Raw genomic sequence first — 15,414 nt, 5'->3', positions numbered from 1 at the left:
GATGATGATGATGATGATGATGATGATGATGATAGCACCGCCACCACAAGTGACCCCCAAACCCACCACTGACACCTCCCACCCCCCGTCCAAGACGAGGGGACCCCAACACCATCACCAATTAATGAATGAGCCGCAGAAGGGACACAATGTCCCCTCGGCCACCCCACCCCAAAAACACGACCCTGAGCAGCACCAGGTGTGGGACAAGGTTTAATTTGGGGGGCGGGGGGCAGGACCAGGCGGAGAGGGGACAGAGGGGGACAATGGGACAGTGGCGGGGGGTGGTGGCCTTCAGCCACCCTCCATGTCGGGATCTGGAGGAGAAAGAGTTGGAGATGGTGGAGGAGAACCCAGGTGCACCCATCCCACCTGAAGGGGTCCCAGATGTCCCCAACCCCACCCAAGGATGTCCCAGGTGTCCCCAAGGCTGTCACAGGTGTCCCAACCCCACCCAAAGGTGTCCCAGGGTGTCCCCAAGCCCACCTCAGGCTGTCCCAGGTGTCCCCAAACCTACCCAAAGGTGTCTCCAACCTCACCCCAGGTGTCCCCCAGTGTCCCTCAGTGTCCCTCACCCTGTCCCGCATGCGGAAGGTGACAAAGGTGTCCCCCCCAACCCCACCCCAGGGTCCCCCAGATGTCCCCAACCCCACCCAAGGTGTCCCAGGTGTCCCCAAACCCCATCCCAGGGTGTCTCAGGTGTCCCAAACCTCACCCATGGGTGTCCCCAACCCCACCCCAGGGTCCCCCAGGTGTCCCCAAACCCACACAAGGGAGTCCCCCAGATGTCCCCAACCCCACCCAAGGTGTCCCAGGTGTCCCCAACCCCACCCAAGGTGCCCCAGGTATCCCCAAGCCGACCCCAGGGTGTCCCAGGTGTCCCAAACCCCACCCATGGGTGTCCCCAAGCCCACCCCAGGGTGTCCCAGGGTGTCCCCAAGCCCACCCCAGAGTGTCCCCCAGTGTCCCTCACCCTGTCCCGGTGCCACCCGCGTGCGGAAGGTGACGAAGGTGTCGAAGGCGAAGACCAAGGCCAGGAGGAGGCTGAAGGTCTGGGGGGAGGGGAAGGGGGCGTGGCCCGGTCACTCGGGGGCGGGGCTCAGGGAGGGGGCGGGGCTTGGGGACACTCACGAAGGTGGTGGCAGCCAGGGCGTCCCGGGACGAGGCCAAGGCCACCAGGGCGGCCACGAGGAAGATGAGGGTGCCACTGATGGCCCGGAGCAGGTCCTGGGGGGGGGACAGTGGGGGGACACCGTGGGGACATGGGGGATACCGGGGGGATGGGGGGGTGACATGGAGGGGACACCATGAGATGGACATGGAGGGGCAGCAGCAGGACACCTTAGGGGCATGGGGGACACCGTGGGGATGGAGGCAGTGACAATGGGGCCACCGTGGGGATGACAAGGGGACATGGATGACACCATGAGGACAGGGAGGGGCCACCATGGAGGGGACACCATGGGGATGACATGGGAACACAGAGGGGACACCATGGAGGGGACACCATGGAGGGGACACTATGAGGTTGACAAGGCGACGTGGAGGGGCCACCATGGAGGGGCCACCATGGAGGGGACACCATGGACATGGCAAGGAGACACGGAGAGGCCACCGTGGAGGCCACCATGGGGATGACAAGGGGACAGGGAGGGACCAACAGGGAGGGGACACCATGAAGATGACACGGGAACACAGAGGGGACACCATGGAGAACATCATGGGGACATGGATGGGCCAACAAGGAGGGTACACCATGGAGGGGCCACCATGGACGTGACAAAGGGACATGGAGGGGCCACCATGGAAGCGCCACCATGGGGACATGGAGGGGCCACCATGGGGATGACAAGGGGACATGAAAGGGACACCATGGAGAACATCATGGGCATGGCAAGGGGACATGGAGGGGCCACCATGGAGGGGCCACCATGGAGGTCACCATGGGGACATGGAGGGGCCACCATGGAGGGGCCACCATGTCCATGACAAGGGACATGGAAGGGCCACCATAGGGATGACACGGGAACACAGAGGGGCCACCGTAGAGGCCACCATGGAGCTGCCACCATGGAGGACATCATGGGGGTGACAAAGGGACATGGAGGGGCCTCTATGCTTGTCCCCTTTTGTCCCCGTCTGTCCCTGTCTGTCCCCATTTGTCCCCATTTGTCCCCATCTGTCCCCCCTGTCCCCATCTGTCCCCGTTTGTCCCCTCTGTCCCCATTTATCCCCATTTATCCCCATTTGTCCCCCTCTGTCCCCATTTGTCCCCATCTGTCCCCATTTGTCCCCTCTGTCCCCGTCTGTCCCCATCTGTCCCCCCGTCCCCTCTGTCCCCTCTGTCCCCCCTGTCCCCATTTGTCCCCATTTGTCCCCTCTATCCCCTCTGTCCCCTCTGCCCCCTCTGTCCCCCCTGTCCCCATCTGTCCCCATTTGTCCCTGTCTCTCCCCCCTGTCCCCATCTGTCCCCATTTGTCCCTGTCTCTCCCCTCTGTCCCCATCTGTCCCTGTTTGTCCCCTCTGTCCCCATTTATCCCCATTTATCCCCCTCTGTCCCCATTTGTCCCCTCTGTCCCCTCTGTCCCCATCTGTCCCCATTTATCCCCATTTGTCCCCCTCTGTCCCCTCTGTCCCCATCTGTCCCCATCTGTCCCCATTTGTCCCCATCTGTCCCCCTCTGTCCCCATCTGTCCCCATTTGTCCCCTCTGTCCCCGTCTGACCCCTCTGTCCCCCTCTGTCCCCCTCTGTCCCCATTTGTCCCCCTCTGTCCCCTCTGTCCCCTCTGTCCCCGTCTGTCCCCATCTGTCCCCGTTTGTCCCCATTTGTCCCCATTTATCCCCATTTGTCCCCCCTGTCCCCTCCGTACCAGGCAGGTGCCGTAGCCGGGGGGCAGCCGGGGGGGGTCCCTGAGCAGGAGCCCCCCCAGCGCCGCCGCCCCCGCCAGGGTCTGGAGCAGCGCCGGGGCCAGGGTGGGGGGCGCGGGGGGGGACAGGAGCGCCACCACCCCCCCCGACAGCACCTGGGGACACAGAGGGGACACACGGGGGGTCACAAAGGGGACAGCAGGGCCACCACCCCCCCCCGACAGCACCTGGGGGGACAGAGGGGACACACGGGGGGTCACAAAGGGGACAGGAGCGCCACCACCCCCCCCGACAGCACCTGGGGACACAGGGGACACACGGGGGTCATGGGGGGGACACCAAGTGGGGGTCACAAAGGGGACAGGAGCACCACCACCCCCCCGACAGCACCTGGGGACACACAGGGGACACACGGGGGTCACAAAGGGCACAGGAGCGCCACCACCCCCCCCGACAGCACCTGGGGACAGAGGGGACACCGAGGGGTCATGGGGGGTCACAGAGGGGTCACAGAGGGGACAGCAGGGCCACCATCCCAGGAATGGCACCTGGGGGGACAGAGAGGGGTCATGGGGGACACAGGGGGGACACAGAGGGGGCACGGGGGGGACAGCAGGGCCACCACCCCCCCGACAGCACCTGGGGGGACAGAGGGGGTCACAAAGGGGACAGCAGGGCCACCACCCCCCCGGACAGCACCTGGGGACACACAGGGGACACAAAGGGGACAGGAGTGCCACCACCCCTCTGGATGGCACCTGGGGGGACACAGAGGGGTCACAGAGGGGTCACAGAGGGGTCACAGGGGGTCACGGGGGGGACAGCAGTGCCACCACCCCATGGATGGCACCGGTTCCCCCAGTGCTCCCAGTATCCTATACGAGTTCCCCCAGTGCTCCCAGTGCCCTGTCCCAGTGCTCCCAGTATGCCCAGTATCCCATCCCAGTTCCCCCAGCGGTCCCAGTGCCCTATTCCAGTGCTCCCAGTGCTCCCAGTTTGCCGTCCCAATTCCCCCAGTATCCCATCCCAGTGTTCCCAGTGCTCCCAGTTCCCCCAGTATCCCGTCACAGTGGTCCCAGTACCCCACCCCAGTTTCCCCAGTATCTCATCCCAGTATCCCATCCCAGTATCCCATCCCAGTGCTCCCAGTATCCCATCCCAGTATCCCATCCCAGTGCTCCCAGTGCTCCCAGTGCTCCCAGTTTGCCGTACCAGTGCCCCCAGTATCCTGTCCCAGTGCTCCCAGTGTTCCCAGTTTGCCGTCCCAGTTCCCTCAGTATCCCATCCCAGTGCTCCCAGTGTTCCCAGTGCTCCCAGTTTGCCGTACCAGTGCTCCCAGTGCTCCCAGTTTGTCGTCCCAGTGCTCCCAGTTTGCTGTCCCAGTTCCCCCAGTGTTCCCAGTGCCCCCAGTATCCCATCCCAGTGCTCCCAGTATCCCATCCCAGTGCTCCCAGTGCTCCCAGTTTGCCGTCCCAGTATCCCATCCCAGTGCTCCCAGTGCTCCCAGTTTGCCGTACCAGTTCCCCCAGTATCCCATCCCAGTGCTCCCAGTATCCCATCCCAGTGCTCCCAGTTTGTCCCAGTATCCCATCCCAGTGCTCCCAGTGCTCCCAGTGCTCCCAGTTTGCCGTACCAGTTCCCCCAGTATCCCATCCCAGTGCTCCCAGTGCTCCCAGTTTGCCGTACCAGTTCCCCCAGTATCCCATCCCAGTGCTCCCAGTGCTCCCAGTTTGCCGTCCCAGTTCCCCCAGTATCCCCTCCCAGTGTTCCCAGTGCTCCCAGTTTGCTGTCCCAGTTCCCCCAGTATCCCCTCCCAGTGTTCCCAGTGCTCCCAGTTTGCCGTCCCAGTTCCCCCAGTATCCCATCCCAGTGTTCCCAGTGCTCCCAGTTTGCCGTACCAGTTCCCCGGCCAGCAGCAGCCCCCGGGGGGTTCTCAGCACCCCCAGGTCGAAAACCCCCGGCGCCTCCGGCTGCCCCATGGGGGGGTCCTGGGGGGTCTCGGGGGGGGTCCTGACAGGGGGATCCTGGAGGGATTTGGGGGGGTCTTGGGGGGTCCTGGGGGGATTCAAAGGGTTCTGGGGGGTCCTGGTGGGGGCTTGAGGGGGTTTTGGGGGGCTCGAGGGGGATTTAGGGGATCCTGGGGGGATTTGGGGGCGCTGGGGGGGGAGCCTGGGGGGATTTGGGGGGTCCTGATGGGGGAGTTTGGGGGGCGGGGGCTCAAGGTGTTATGGGGGGTCCTGGGGGGGTTCTGGGGGGTCTTGGGGGGGATTTAGGGGCTCCTGGGAGGGGCTGGGGGGAATTTAGGGGGTCCTGGGGGGTCCGGGGGAAGCTCGAGGCGTTTTGAGGGGGATTTGGGGGGGATTTGAGGGGGATTTGGGGGTCCTGGAAGGGGCTGGGGGCGATCTGGGGGATCCTGGGGGGTTTTGGGGGATCCGGGGGGGGTTCTGGGGGGGCTCAGAGGGGTTTGAGGGGGATTTCGGGGGGATTTGGGGGGTCCTGGGTGGGATTTGGGGGGTCCTGGGGGAGGCTCGAGGGGTTTTGGGGGTTCCTGGGAGGGCTCAGGGATTCTGGGGGGGTCCCTGAGGGGTTTTTGGGGGGTCCTGGGAGGTTCTGGGGGTCCCTGAGGGGTTTTTGGGGGATGCTGGGGGGTTCGGGGGGTCCCTGAGGGGTTTTTGGGGTCTCTGGGGCTGGGGGAGGGGCACAGGGGGTCACGTGGGTGTTCCACACCCCCCCCACCCCACCCCACCCCCCCTCCCGTGACAGGCACCGGCGGGACCGGGACAAAGGGACCTTGTTGGGGACACTGGGAGGGACTGGGAGGGACTGGGAGGGAACTGGGAGGGACTGGGAGCTGAGAGGACATACTGGGATTGACTGGGAGTGACTGGGAGCACTCGGAGGTCTCCCCAGTCCCCCCCAGTCTCTCCCAGTCCCTCCCAGTCCATCCCAGTCCCTCCCAGTCCTTCCCAATTCCCTCCCAGTTCCCTCCCATTCCATCCCAGTCCTTCCCAGTTCCCTCCCAGTCCATCCCAGTCCCTCCCAGTTTGTTCCCAGTCACTCCCAGTCCATCCCAGTCCCTCCCAGTCCATCCCAGTTCCCTCCCAGTTTCCTCCCAGTCCCTCCCAGTCCCTCCCAGTTCATCCCAGTCGCTCTCAGTCCCTCCCAGTTCCCTCCCAGTCCATCCCAGTCCATCCCAGTCCATCCCAGTCTCTCCCAGTTCCTTCCCAGTCCCTCCCAGTTCCCTCCCAGTTCCCTCCCAGTTCCCTCCCATTCCATCCCAGTCCTTCCCAGTCCCTCCCAGTCCATCCCAGTCCATCCCAGTCCTTCCCAGTTCCCTCCCAGTCCATCCCAGTCCCTCCCAGTTTGGTCCCAGTCCCTCCCAGTCCATCCCAGTCCATCCCAGTCCATCCCAGTCCCTCCCAGTTACTCCCAGTTCCCTCCCAGTCACTCCCAGTTCCTTCCCAGTCCCCTCCCAGTTCCCTCCCAGTCCATCCCAGTCCCTCCCAGTCCATTCCCAGTTCCCTCCCAGTTCCCCCCCAGTTTCCCCCCACTCCATCCCAGTTTGGTCCCAGTCCCTCCCTCCCAGTTGTGGGGGGTGGGGGTGGGGGAAGGGGGGGGGGAACACCCTAAAAATACCCGGGGGGGGGGGTGGGGGAGGGGCTGGCCCGGGGCCCGAGGGCGGCTAAAAATAGCCCGGGGCGGTCACGTGACCCCGGGGGGGGGGGGGAGGGAGAGGAGGGGAGGGGGAGGGGACACCGGGGGGGGAGGGGAGGGGAGGGGAGCGGCACCGGGACCCCGCAGGTAACGGGGGAGGGGACACGGGAGGGGACACCTGGGGACACCTGGAGGGGACACAGGGCTGGGATTTGGCAAACTGGGGGGGGGGGGGACACAGGACTGGGGACACTGGGCTGGGATTGGGACTGGGGACACCTGGAGGGGACACGGGATTGGGGACCTGGGGTTGGGGACACCTGGGGACACTGGGCTGGGGCTGGGGACACCTGGGGACACCTGGGGAGGACACGGGACTGGGGATACCTGGAGTTGGGGACACCTGGAGGAGACACCTGGGGGGGACAACACAAGGCTGGGGACACCTGGAGTTGGGGACACCTGGAGTTGGGGACACCTGGAGGAGACACCTGGGGGGGACACAGGACTGGGGACACTGGGCTGGGATTGGGATTGGGGACACTGGGGGAGACACTCGGGGCTGGGGACACCTGGGGACACCTGGAGGGGACACGGGACTGGGGACCTGGGGGACACTGGGGGAACACCTGGGGACACTGGGCTGAGACTGGGGACACCTGGGGACACGGGGAGGGGACTGGGGACACCTGGGGGGGACATGGGGTTGGGGACACTGGGGACACGGGACTGGGGACATTGGGGGGACACATGACTGGGGTCTTGGGGACACCGGGGGGGACACACGGGACTGGGGACAGCTGGGGACACTGGGCTGGGACTGGGGACACCTGGGGACACCTGGAAGGGACATGGTGGGGGACATGGGACTGGGGACACAGGGTTGGGGACACCGGGGGACACCAGAGGCAAGGAAATGGGGAGGGACTGGGGGGCTTGGGGACACCCGGGGGGACACGGGATTGGGGTCCTGGGGACACCTGGGGACACCTGGAGGGGACACTCGGGGGGACACGGGATTGGGGTCCTGGGGACACTGGGGGGGGTCTGGGAGTGGGTCCTGGAGTGACCCCAGGATGGGCTCAGGGTCATTGGGTGTGACCAGAGGGTCCGGAGTGACCCCAGGACGGGCTCAGGGTCATTGGGTGTGGCCAGGGGGTCCAGAGTGACCCCAGGACGGGCTCAGGGTCATTGGGTGTGACCAGAGGGTCCAGAGTGACCCCAGGATGGGCTCAGGGTCATTGGGTGTGGCCAGAGGGTCCAGAGTGACCCCAGGATGGGCTCAGGGTCATTGGGTGTGGCCAGAGGGTCCAGAGTGACCCCAGGACGGGCTCAGGGTCATTGGGTGTGGCCGGAGGGTCCAGAGTGACCCCAGGACCAGGAGTGGGGACCCAGGACATGTCCGGGGTGTCCTGGGTGGGGCTGACCCCACTGCCCCTCCCCAGTCCCTCACCAAGGAACCATTCCCATGTCCCCCAGTGTCCCCCAGTGTCCCCCAGTATCCCCAGTGTCCCCCTTTGTGCACCAGTGTCCCCAGTATCCCCAGTGCCCCCCCAGTGTCCCCCTTTGTCCCCCAGTGTCCCCCATTGTCCCCAGTGTCCCCACTGTCCCCAGTGTCCCCCAGTGTCCCCAGTGTCGCCAGTGTCCCCCATTGTCCCCCATTGTCCCCCATTGTCCCAGTGTCCCCCAGTGTCCCCAGTGTCGCCAGTGTCCCCCATTGTCCCAGTGTCCCCCAGTATCCCCACTGTCCCCAGTGTCCCCGTTGTCCCCAGTATTCCCCAGTATCCCCATTGTCCCCAGTATCCTCTGTCCCCCAGTATCCCCAGTATCCCCAGTGTCCCCCTTGTCCCCTTTGTCCCCCAGTATCTCCAGTATCCCCCATTGTCCCCCAGTGTCCCCCACTGTCCCCATTGTCCCCAGTGTCCCCATTGTCCCCCAGTGTCCCCATTGTCCCACACCGCTCCCACCATGGCCGCCCTGACCCTGACCCTCCTGGCGATGACCGCAATGGCCACAGCGACCACGGCCGCCGCCGGCGTCCCCCTCCGGTGGCCCCAGTGCCACCCCCGCCGTGGTGGCGGTCACCCTGGACATGGCTCCGGCCGCCTTCGATGACCAGTACCGGGGCTGCGGCCGCGCCATGGCCGCGGCATTGCCGGCCCTCAACCGCTCCGAGCTGCGGCGCGGCGGCCCCTGGGCCGAGGCCTGGGCTCTGGCCGCTGCCCAGTGGCGCGGCCGGCCGGCCCCTCCGGCCCCTGCGTCCCCTCTGTCCCCGGACCAGGCCATCGCCCTCATGGCCTACACGGCGCCGCTGCCCTTGCACCGCGAGTTCAACGAGGCCGTGCGCCAGGCCGGGCGCTCCCGCCGGGAGTACCGCGACAACTTCCACTTCAAAACGCTGCATTTCCTGCTCACCCAGGTGGGGAAACGCCCAAAAACCAATCGGTTTTGAAGGTGTTAAAAGTTTAATAATGGTAATGAAATGGAGGTAAAAATAGGAATGTAATTAGAGTGATAAAAATTTGGATAATTGGGATTTAGGACAAAACGAGACAATAAAAACAAAGAGTTAAGGATGGTCTGGTTTGGGTTAGGGTTACAATTCATAAATTATTATGAATCATGTATGAAATGCATGAATATGCAAAGTTATTATAATTAAGGGTTGATCCTCTGTCAACCTGGGTCCTTTTTTGGACACCAACCCTAAGCCTAACCCTAAGCCTAAGCCCAAACCTAATCCTGACCCCGACCCAACTTCCACTTCAAAACGCTGCATTTCCTGCTCACCCAGGTGGGAAAACGCCAAAAATCGTTTGGTTTTAAAATGTTAAACGTTTAATAATGGTAATGAAATGGTGGTAAAAATAGGAATGTAATTAGAGAGATAAAAATTTGGATAATTGGGATTTGGGACAAAACCAGACAATAAAAACAAAGAGTTAAGGATGGTCTGGGTTGGGTTAGGGTTACGATTCATAAATGATTACGAATAATTTATGAAATGCATGAATATGCAAAGTTATTATAATTAAGGGTTAATCCTCTGTTAACCTGGGTCCTTTTTTGGACCCTAACCCTAAACCTAAGCCCAAACCTAACCCTGACCCTGACCAACTTCCACTTCAAAACGCTGCATTTCCTGCTCACCCAGGTGGGGAAACACCAAAAACCGCTCGGTTTTGAAGATGTTAAAAGTTTAATAATGGTAATGAAATGGTGGTAAAAATAGAATGTAATTAGAGAGATAAAAATTGGGATGATTGGGATTTAGGACAAAACGAGACAATAAAAACAAAGAGTTAAGGATGGTCTGGTTTGGGTTAGGGTTACGATTCATAAATGATTACAAGTCATGTATGAAATGCATGAATATGCAAAGTTATTATAATTAAGGGTTGATCCTCTGTCAACCTGGGTCCTTTTTTGGACCCTAACCCTAAACCTAAGCCCAAACCTAACCCTGACCCCGACCCAACTTCCACTTCAAAACGCTGCATTTCCTGCTCACCCAGGTGGGGAAAACGCCCAAAAACCGCTCGGTTTCGAAAATGTTAAAAGTTTAATAATGGTAATGAAATGGTTCTAAATATAGGAATGTAATTAGAGAGATAAAAAATTTCGAAGAGGTACCCAGACCATACTTAACACTTTGTTCTCATTGTCTCATTTTGTCCTAAATCCCAATTATCCAAATTTTTATCACTCTAATTGTATTCCTATATTTAGAACCATTTCGCCACTGTAATTAAAATTTAGAAATTTTCAAAGCAAGTTATTGTGGTTTTTCACAACCCTGACCAGACAGGAGTCTGGTCCTAACCCTGACCCAACTTCCACTTCAAAACGCTGCATTTCCTGCTCTCCCAGGTGGGAAAATGCCAAAAAATCGTTTGGTTTTAAAAATGTTAAACGTTTAATATTGGTAATGAAATGGTTCTAAATATAGGAATGTAATTAGAGAGATAAAAATTTGGATGATTGGGATTTAGGACAAAACGAGACAATAAAAACAAAGAGTTAAGGATGGTCTGGTTTGGGTTAGGGTTACGATTCATAAATGATTACAAGTCATGTATGAAATGCATGAATATGCAAAGTTATTATAATTAAGGGTTGATCCTCTGTCAACCTGGGTCCTTTTTTGGACCCCAACCCTAACCCTGACCCTGACCCAACTTCCACTTCAAAACGCTGCATATCCTGCTCACCCAGGTGGGGAAAACGCCAAAAAACCACTCGGTTTCGAAAATGTTAAAAGTTTAATAATGGTAATGAAATGGTTCTAAATATAGGAATGTAATTAAAGTGATAAAATTTGGATGATTGGGATTTAGGACAAAATGAGACAATGAGAACAAAGAGTTAAGGATGGTCTGGGTACCTCTTCCCAAATTTTTATCGCTCTAATTACATTCCTACATTTACAACCATTTCACCACTGTTATTAAAATTTAGAAATCTTCAAGCAAGTGATTGTGCTTTTTCACAACCCTGACCAGACAGAATCATTTTTTGGATGGAGTTTTTGAATCATTTATGAAATGCATGAGTATGCAACGTTATTATAATTAAGGGTTAATCCTCTGTCAACCTGGATCTGTTTTTGGACCCCAACCCTGACCCCAACCCTAACCCTGACCCAACTTCCACTTCAAAACGCTGCATTTCCTGCTCACCCAGGTGGGGAAAACGCCAAAAATCGTTTGGTTTTAAAAATGTTAAACGTTTAATAATGGTAATGAAATGGTTCTAAATATAGGAATGTAATTAGAGAGATAAAATTTGGATGATTGGTATTTAGGACAAACGAGACAATAAAACAAAGAGTTAAGGATGGTCTGGTTTGGGTTAGGGTTAGGGTGAGGGTTAAGATTAGGTTCCAAAAAAGGACCCAAGTTAACAGAGGATTAACCTTAAAAATAATAATTTTGCATATTCATGCATTTTATACATGATGCATAAATTCCATTCAAACACAGGGTTCTGTCTGGTCCAGTGGGGTGGAAAATGCCAAAAATCACTGGGTTTTTAAATTTTAAAAGTTTAATTGTAATAAAATGGGTTATAAAAATAGGAATTTTTAATATTTGTGCAAAGGCAGTCATAAAATTTGCATTTTTCACACAACATGACTTTCTACCCTAACATATCTAATATTAATGTTAATATTTGAGATAAGCCAATAATAAAATTCAAATTTTTCACATAACTGTCTAACATAACATATATAATATTAATGTGAATATTTGAGATAAGCCAATCATGAAATTCACATTTTTCACCTAACTTTCTACCATAACACATCCAATATTAACTTGAATATTTGCCAAAATCCAATCATAAAATTCCCATTTTTCACATAATTGTCTAACATAACATATATAATATTAATGTGAATATTTGCGATATAAGCCAATGATAAAATTCCCGTTTTCACATAACTGTCTACCATAACACATCCAATATTGATGTGAATATTTGATATATTTGCCAATGATAAAATCCCCATTTTTCACGTAACTGTCTACCATAACACATCTAATACTAATGTGAATATTTGCGATATAAGCCAATGATAAAATCCCCATTTTTCACATAACTTCTACCATAACACATCTAATATTAATGTCAATATTTGATATATTTGCCAATGATAAAATTCCCATTTTTCACTTAACTGTCTACCATAACATATATAATATTAATGTGAATATTTGAGATAAGCCAATGATAAAATCCCATTTTTCACATAACTGTCTATCATAACACATCCAATATTAATGTGAATATTTGATATATTTGCCAATGATAAAATTCCCATTTTTCACATAACTTTCCAACATAACATGTATAATATTGATGTGAATATTTGCGATATAAGCCAATGATAAAATTCCCGTTTTTCACATAACTGTCTACCATAACACATCCAATATTGATGTGAATATTTGATATATTTGCCAATGACAAATTCCCATTTTTCACGTAACTGTCCAACATAATATATATAATATTAATGCGAATATTTGATATATTTGCCAATGATAAATTCCCATTTTTCCCCTAACTGTCTACCATAACACATATAACATTAACGTGAATATTTGATATATTTGCCAATGATAAAATTCCCATTTTTCCCCTAACTGTCTACCATAACACATATAACATTAACGTGAATATTTGCGATGTAAGCCAGTGATAAACCCCGTTGTCCCCGCAGGCCGTGGCGGCGCTGCGTGGCTCCGTGTCCCCGCGGTGTCTGCGCGTGTTCCGCGGGGTGCGCGGCGTTCGCTTCGCGGCGCGGCGCGGGGACTCCGTGCGCTTCGGCCACTTCGCGTCGGCCTCGCTGCGCAACGAGAGCTCCTGGGGCTTCGGCACGGACGCGGCCTTCCAGGTGCTCACCTGCCAGGGCGCGGCCGTCCGCGAGTTCTCCTTCTTCCCGCACGAGGAGGAGGTGCTGATCCCGCCCTTCGAGACCTTCGAGGTCACCGATGTCACCAACGTCACCAAGGAGGGGGACAAGGCGCGGATCCAGCTGCGCTCCACCGGGACCTTCAGCAACTACAACTGCGAGTGGCTGCGAGGTGACGGCACGGGGGGACGGTGCCGGGGGACGGGGACACTCGGGGAGGGTGTGGGGACAGGGACACACAGCGCTGGGGACAGGGACACACGGTACATGGGGACATCCACTGTGGGGGTGCAGGGACAGGGACACACAATGCTGGGTGAGGGGACAGGGACACAGAGCACTGGGGACACTCGGGGATGGTGAGGGGACAGGGACACACAACGCTGGGGACACTCGGTGAGGGTGAAGGGACAGGGACACACAACGCTGGGGACAGGGACACACGGTACATGGGGACACTTGGTGAGCATATGGGGACAGGGACACACAACGCTGGGGACAGGGACACACAATGCTGGGGACACTCCATGAGGGTGTGGGGACAGGGACACCCCATGCTGGGGACACTCCATGAGGGTGAGGGGACAGGGACACACAGCGCTGGGGACATTTGGTGAGGGTGAGGGGACAGGGACACACAATGCTGGGGACAGGGACACCCCATGCTGGGGACACTCCATGAGGGTGTGGGGACATTCAGGGAGGGTGTGGGGACAGGGTCACCCCATGCTGGGTGAGGGGGTGGGGACAGGGACACACCACGCTGGGGACAGGGACACACAGCGCTGGGTGTGGGGACAGGGACACACAGTGCTGGGGACACTCGGTGAGGGGGTGGGGACGGGGACACACAGCACTGGTGACATTTGGTGAGGGTGAGGGGACAGGGACACACAACGCTGGGGACAGGGACACACGGTACATGGGGACACTCGGTGAGGGGGTGGGGACAGGGACACACAACACTGGGGACAGGGACACACAATGCTGGGGACATTTGGTGAGGGTGAGGGGACGGGGACACACAATGCTGGGGACAGGGACACACGGTACATGGGGACATCCACTGTGGGGTGTAGGGATGGGGACACACAACGCTGGGGACATCCACCATGGGGACAGGGACAAGGACACTCCCTTTGGGCATGGGGACAGGGACACTCGTTGAGGGTGAGGGGACAGGGACACTCAGTGCTGGGGACAAGGACAGGGACACCCCATGCTGGGGACATCCACAGTGGGCATGGGGACAAGGACACTCAGTGGGGGTGAGGGGACAGGGACACGCAGTGCTGGGGACATCCATGCTGGGGACAAGGACACATGGTTCTGGGGACATGCATCATGGGGACAGGGACAAGGACACTTAGTGAGGGTGAGGGGACAGGGACACACGGTGCTGGGGATGTCCACTGTGGGGACAGGGACAAGGACACTCCCTATGGGCATGGGGACAAGGACACTCAGTGGGGGTGAGGGGACAGGGACACACGGAGCTGGGGACAGGGATGGGGACCCTCACACCTGGGACAGGACAGGGCCAGGGACAAGGATGGGGACAAGGACGGGGATGGGGGTCAGGGACAGGGACAGGGACAGGGACAGGGACAGGGACAGGGCCACCCCAACACTGACACTGTCCCTGCCCTCACAGAGCAGCGCTGTGGGGACGGGCCCTGTGTGTTCGACACGGGTGAGCTGGGACCCTCCCCTTGTCACCCCCTGTCACCTCCTGTCACCTCCCATGGCACTGCCATGCCCTCTGTCACCTCCTGTCACCTCCTGTCACCTCCCATGGCACTGCCATGCCCTCTGTCACCCCTGCCACCCCTCCCTGTCCCTCTTTGTCCCCCAGGCTGGAGCGTCCCCAGGACCCCTCCCCACCTCGTGGGGCTCCTCGTGGCCACCACAGCCCTGGCAGTGGCCACTGGAACCTTCTGAGCCACGAGGCCACCAAGGCCACCAAGGTCACAGTGGTCACCATGGTCACCAAGGCCACCAAGATCACGAAGGACATCAAGGACACCAGGATGTCCTGAGCAACAAGGCCACCAAGGCCACCATGGTCACTGAGGTCACCGTGGTCACCATGGTCACCAAGGACACCATGGTAACCAAGGTCACCATGGCCACCAAGGTCACCAAGGCCACCGAGGACACCAGGACCTTCTGAGCAACAAGGCCACCATGGTCACCAAGGTCACCATGGCTACCAAGGTCACCATGGCCACCAAGGTCACCATGGCCACCAGGGACACCAGGACCTTCTGAGCAACAAAGCCACCAAGGTCACCAAGGACACCATGGTCACCATGGTCACTGTGGTCATGATGGCCACAGAGGACACCAAGGTCAGCAAGGCCACCAAGGCCACCACAACCAATGTGGCCACCAAGGCCACCATGGTCACCATGGTCACCAAGGTCACTCTGGTCATGATGGCCACAGAGGACACCAAGGCCTTCTGAGCCACC

The 15,414-nt window shown here is 57.5% G+C and overlaps 2 protein-coding genes across 3 annotated transcripts; one reads left to right on the top strand and one right to left on the bottom strand.

The window, feature by feature from the left end:
• Window positions 1-200: 200 nt before the first annotated feature.
• On the bottom strand, window positions 201-4,895 carry LOC143696192 (CKLF-like MARVEL transmembrane domain-containing protein 5). 2 transcript variants are annotated; one of them, XM_077191838.1, is made up of 5 exons: window positions 4,767-4,895; window positions 2,871-3,023; window positions 1,132-1,227; window positions 974-1,052; window positions 201-317 (listed from the first exon to the last, which is right to left on the bottom strand). In XM_077191838.1, exons 1-5 carry the CDS (start codon window positions 4,845-4,847, stop codon window positions 295-297), a joined length of 432 nt encoding a protein of 143 aa, XP_077047953.1. In that variant the 5' UTR covers window positions 4,848-4,895; the 3' UTR covers window positions 201-294. The 2 variants fall into 2 exon arrangements, with proteins under 2 accessions (XP_077047953.1, XP_077047964.1); XM_077191849.1 differs by lacking the exon at window positions 4,767-4,895 and adding an exon at window positions 3,329-3,383.
• Window positions 4,896-8,490: 3,595 nt separating this feature from the next.
• On the top strand, window positions 8,491-14,881 carry LOC129125200 (GPI-linked NAD(P)(+)--arginine ADP-ribosyltransferase 1-like). Its single transcript, XM_077174653.1, has 5 exons — window positions 8,491-8,531; window positions 8,584-8,941; window positions 12,749-13,112; window positions 14,595-14,633; window positions 14,796-14,881. The coding sequence occupies exons 1-5, from the start codon at window positions 8,491-8,493 to the stop codon at window positions 14,879-14,881; spliced, it is 888 nt and encodes a 295-aa protein (XP_077030768.1).
• The last annotated feature ends 533 nt before the right edge of the window (window positions 14,882-15,414 follow it).

The sequence above is a fragment of the Agelaius phoeniceus genome, chromosome 1 (assembly GCF_051311805.1).
Source record: "Agelaius phoeniceus isolate bAgePho1 chromosome 1, bAgePho1.hap1, whole genome shotgun sequence".
Classification (NCBI taxonomy): domain Eukaryota; kingdom Metazoa; phylum Chordata; class Aves; order Passeriformes; family Icteridae; genus Agelaius; species Agelaius phoeniceus.
The sequence above is the reverse complement of the archived record's forward strand: the minus strand, read 5'-3'. Positions and strand labels throughout refer to the sequence as shown.

Coding starts and splice junctions, on each gene's coding strand:
- LOC143696192 (XM_077191838.1), bottom strand. CDS start 4,847: ATGGGGCAGCCGGAGGCGCCGGGGGTTTTCGACCTGGGGGTGCTGAGA. Junction 1,228..2,870: donor CCGGCTACGGCACCTGCCTG/GTACGGAGGGGA, acceptor TCCCCCCCCCAG/GACCTGCTCCGGGCCATCAG. Junction 318..973: donor GCGGGTGGCACCGGGACAGG/GTGAGGGACACT, acceptor TTTCTCCTCCAG/ATCCCGACATGGAGGGTGGC.
- LOC129125200 (XM_077174653.1), top strand. CDS start 8,491: ATGGCCGCCCTGACCCTGACCCTCCTGGCGATGACCGCAAT. Junction 8,942..12,748: donor TGCATTTCCTGCTCACCCAG/GTGGGGAAACGC, acceptor TTGTCCCCGCAG/GCCGTGGCGGCGCTGCGTGG. Junction 13,113..14,594: donor CAACTGCGAGTGGCTGCGAG/GTGACGGCACGG, acceptor CTGCCCTCACAG/AGCAGCGCTGTGGGGACGGG.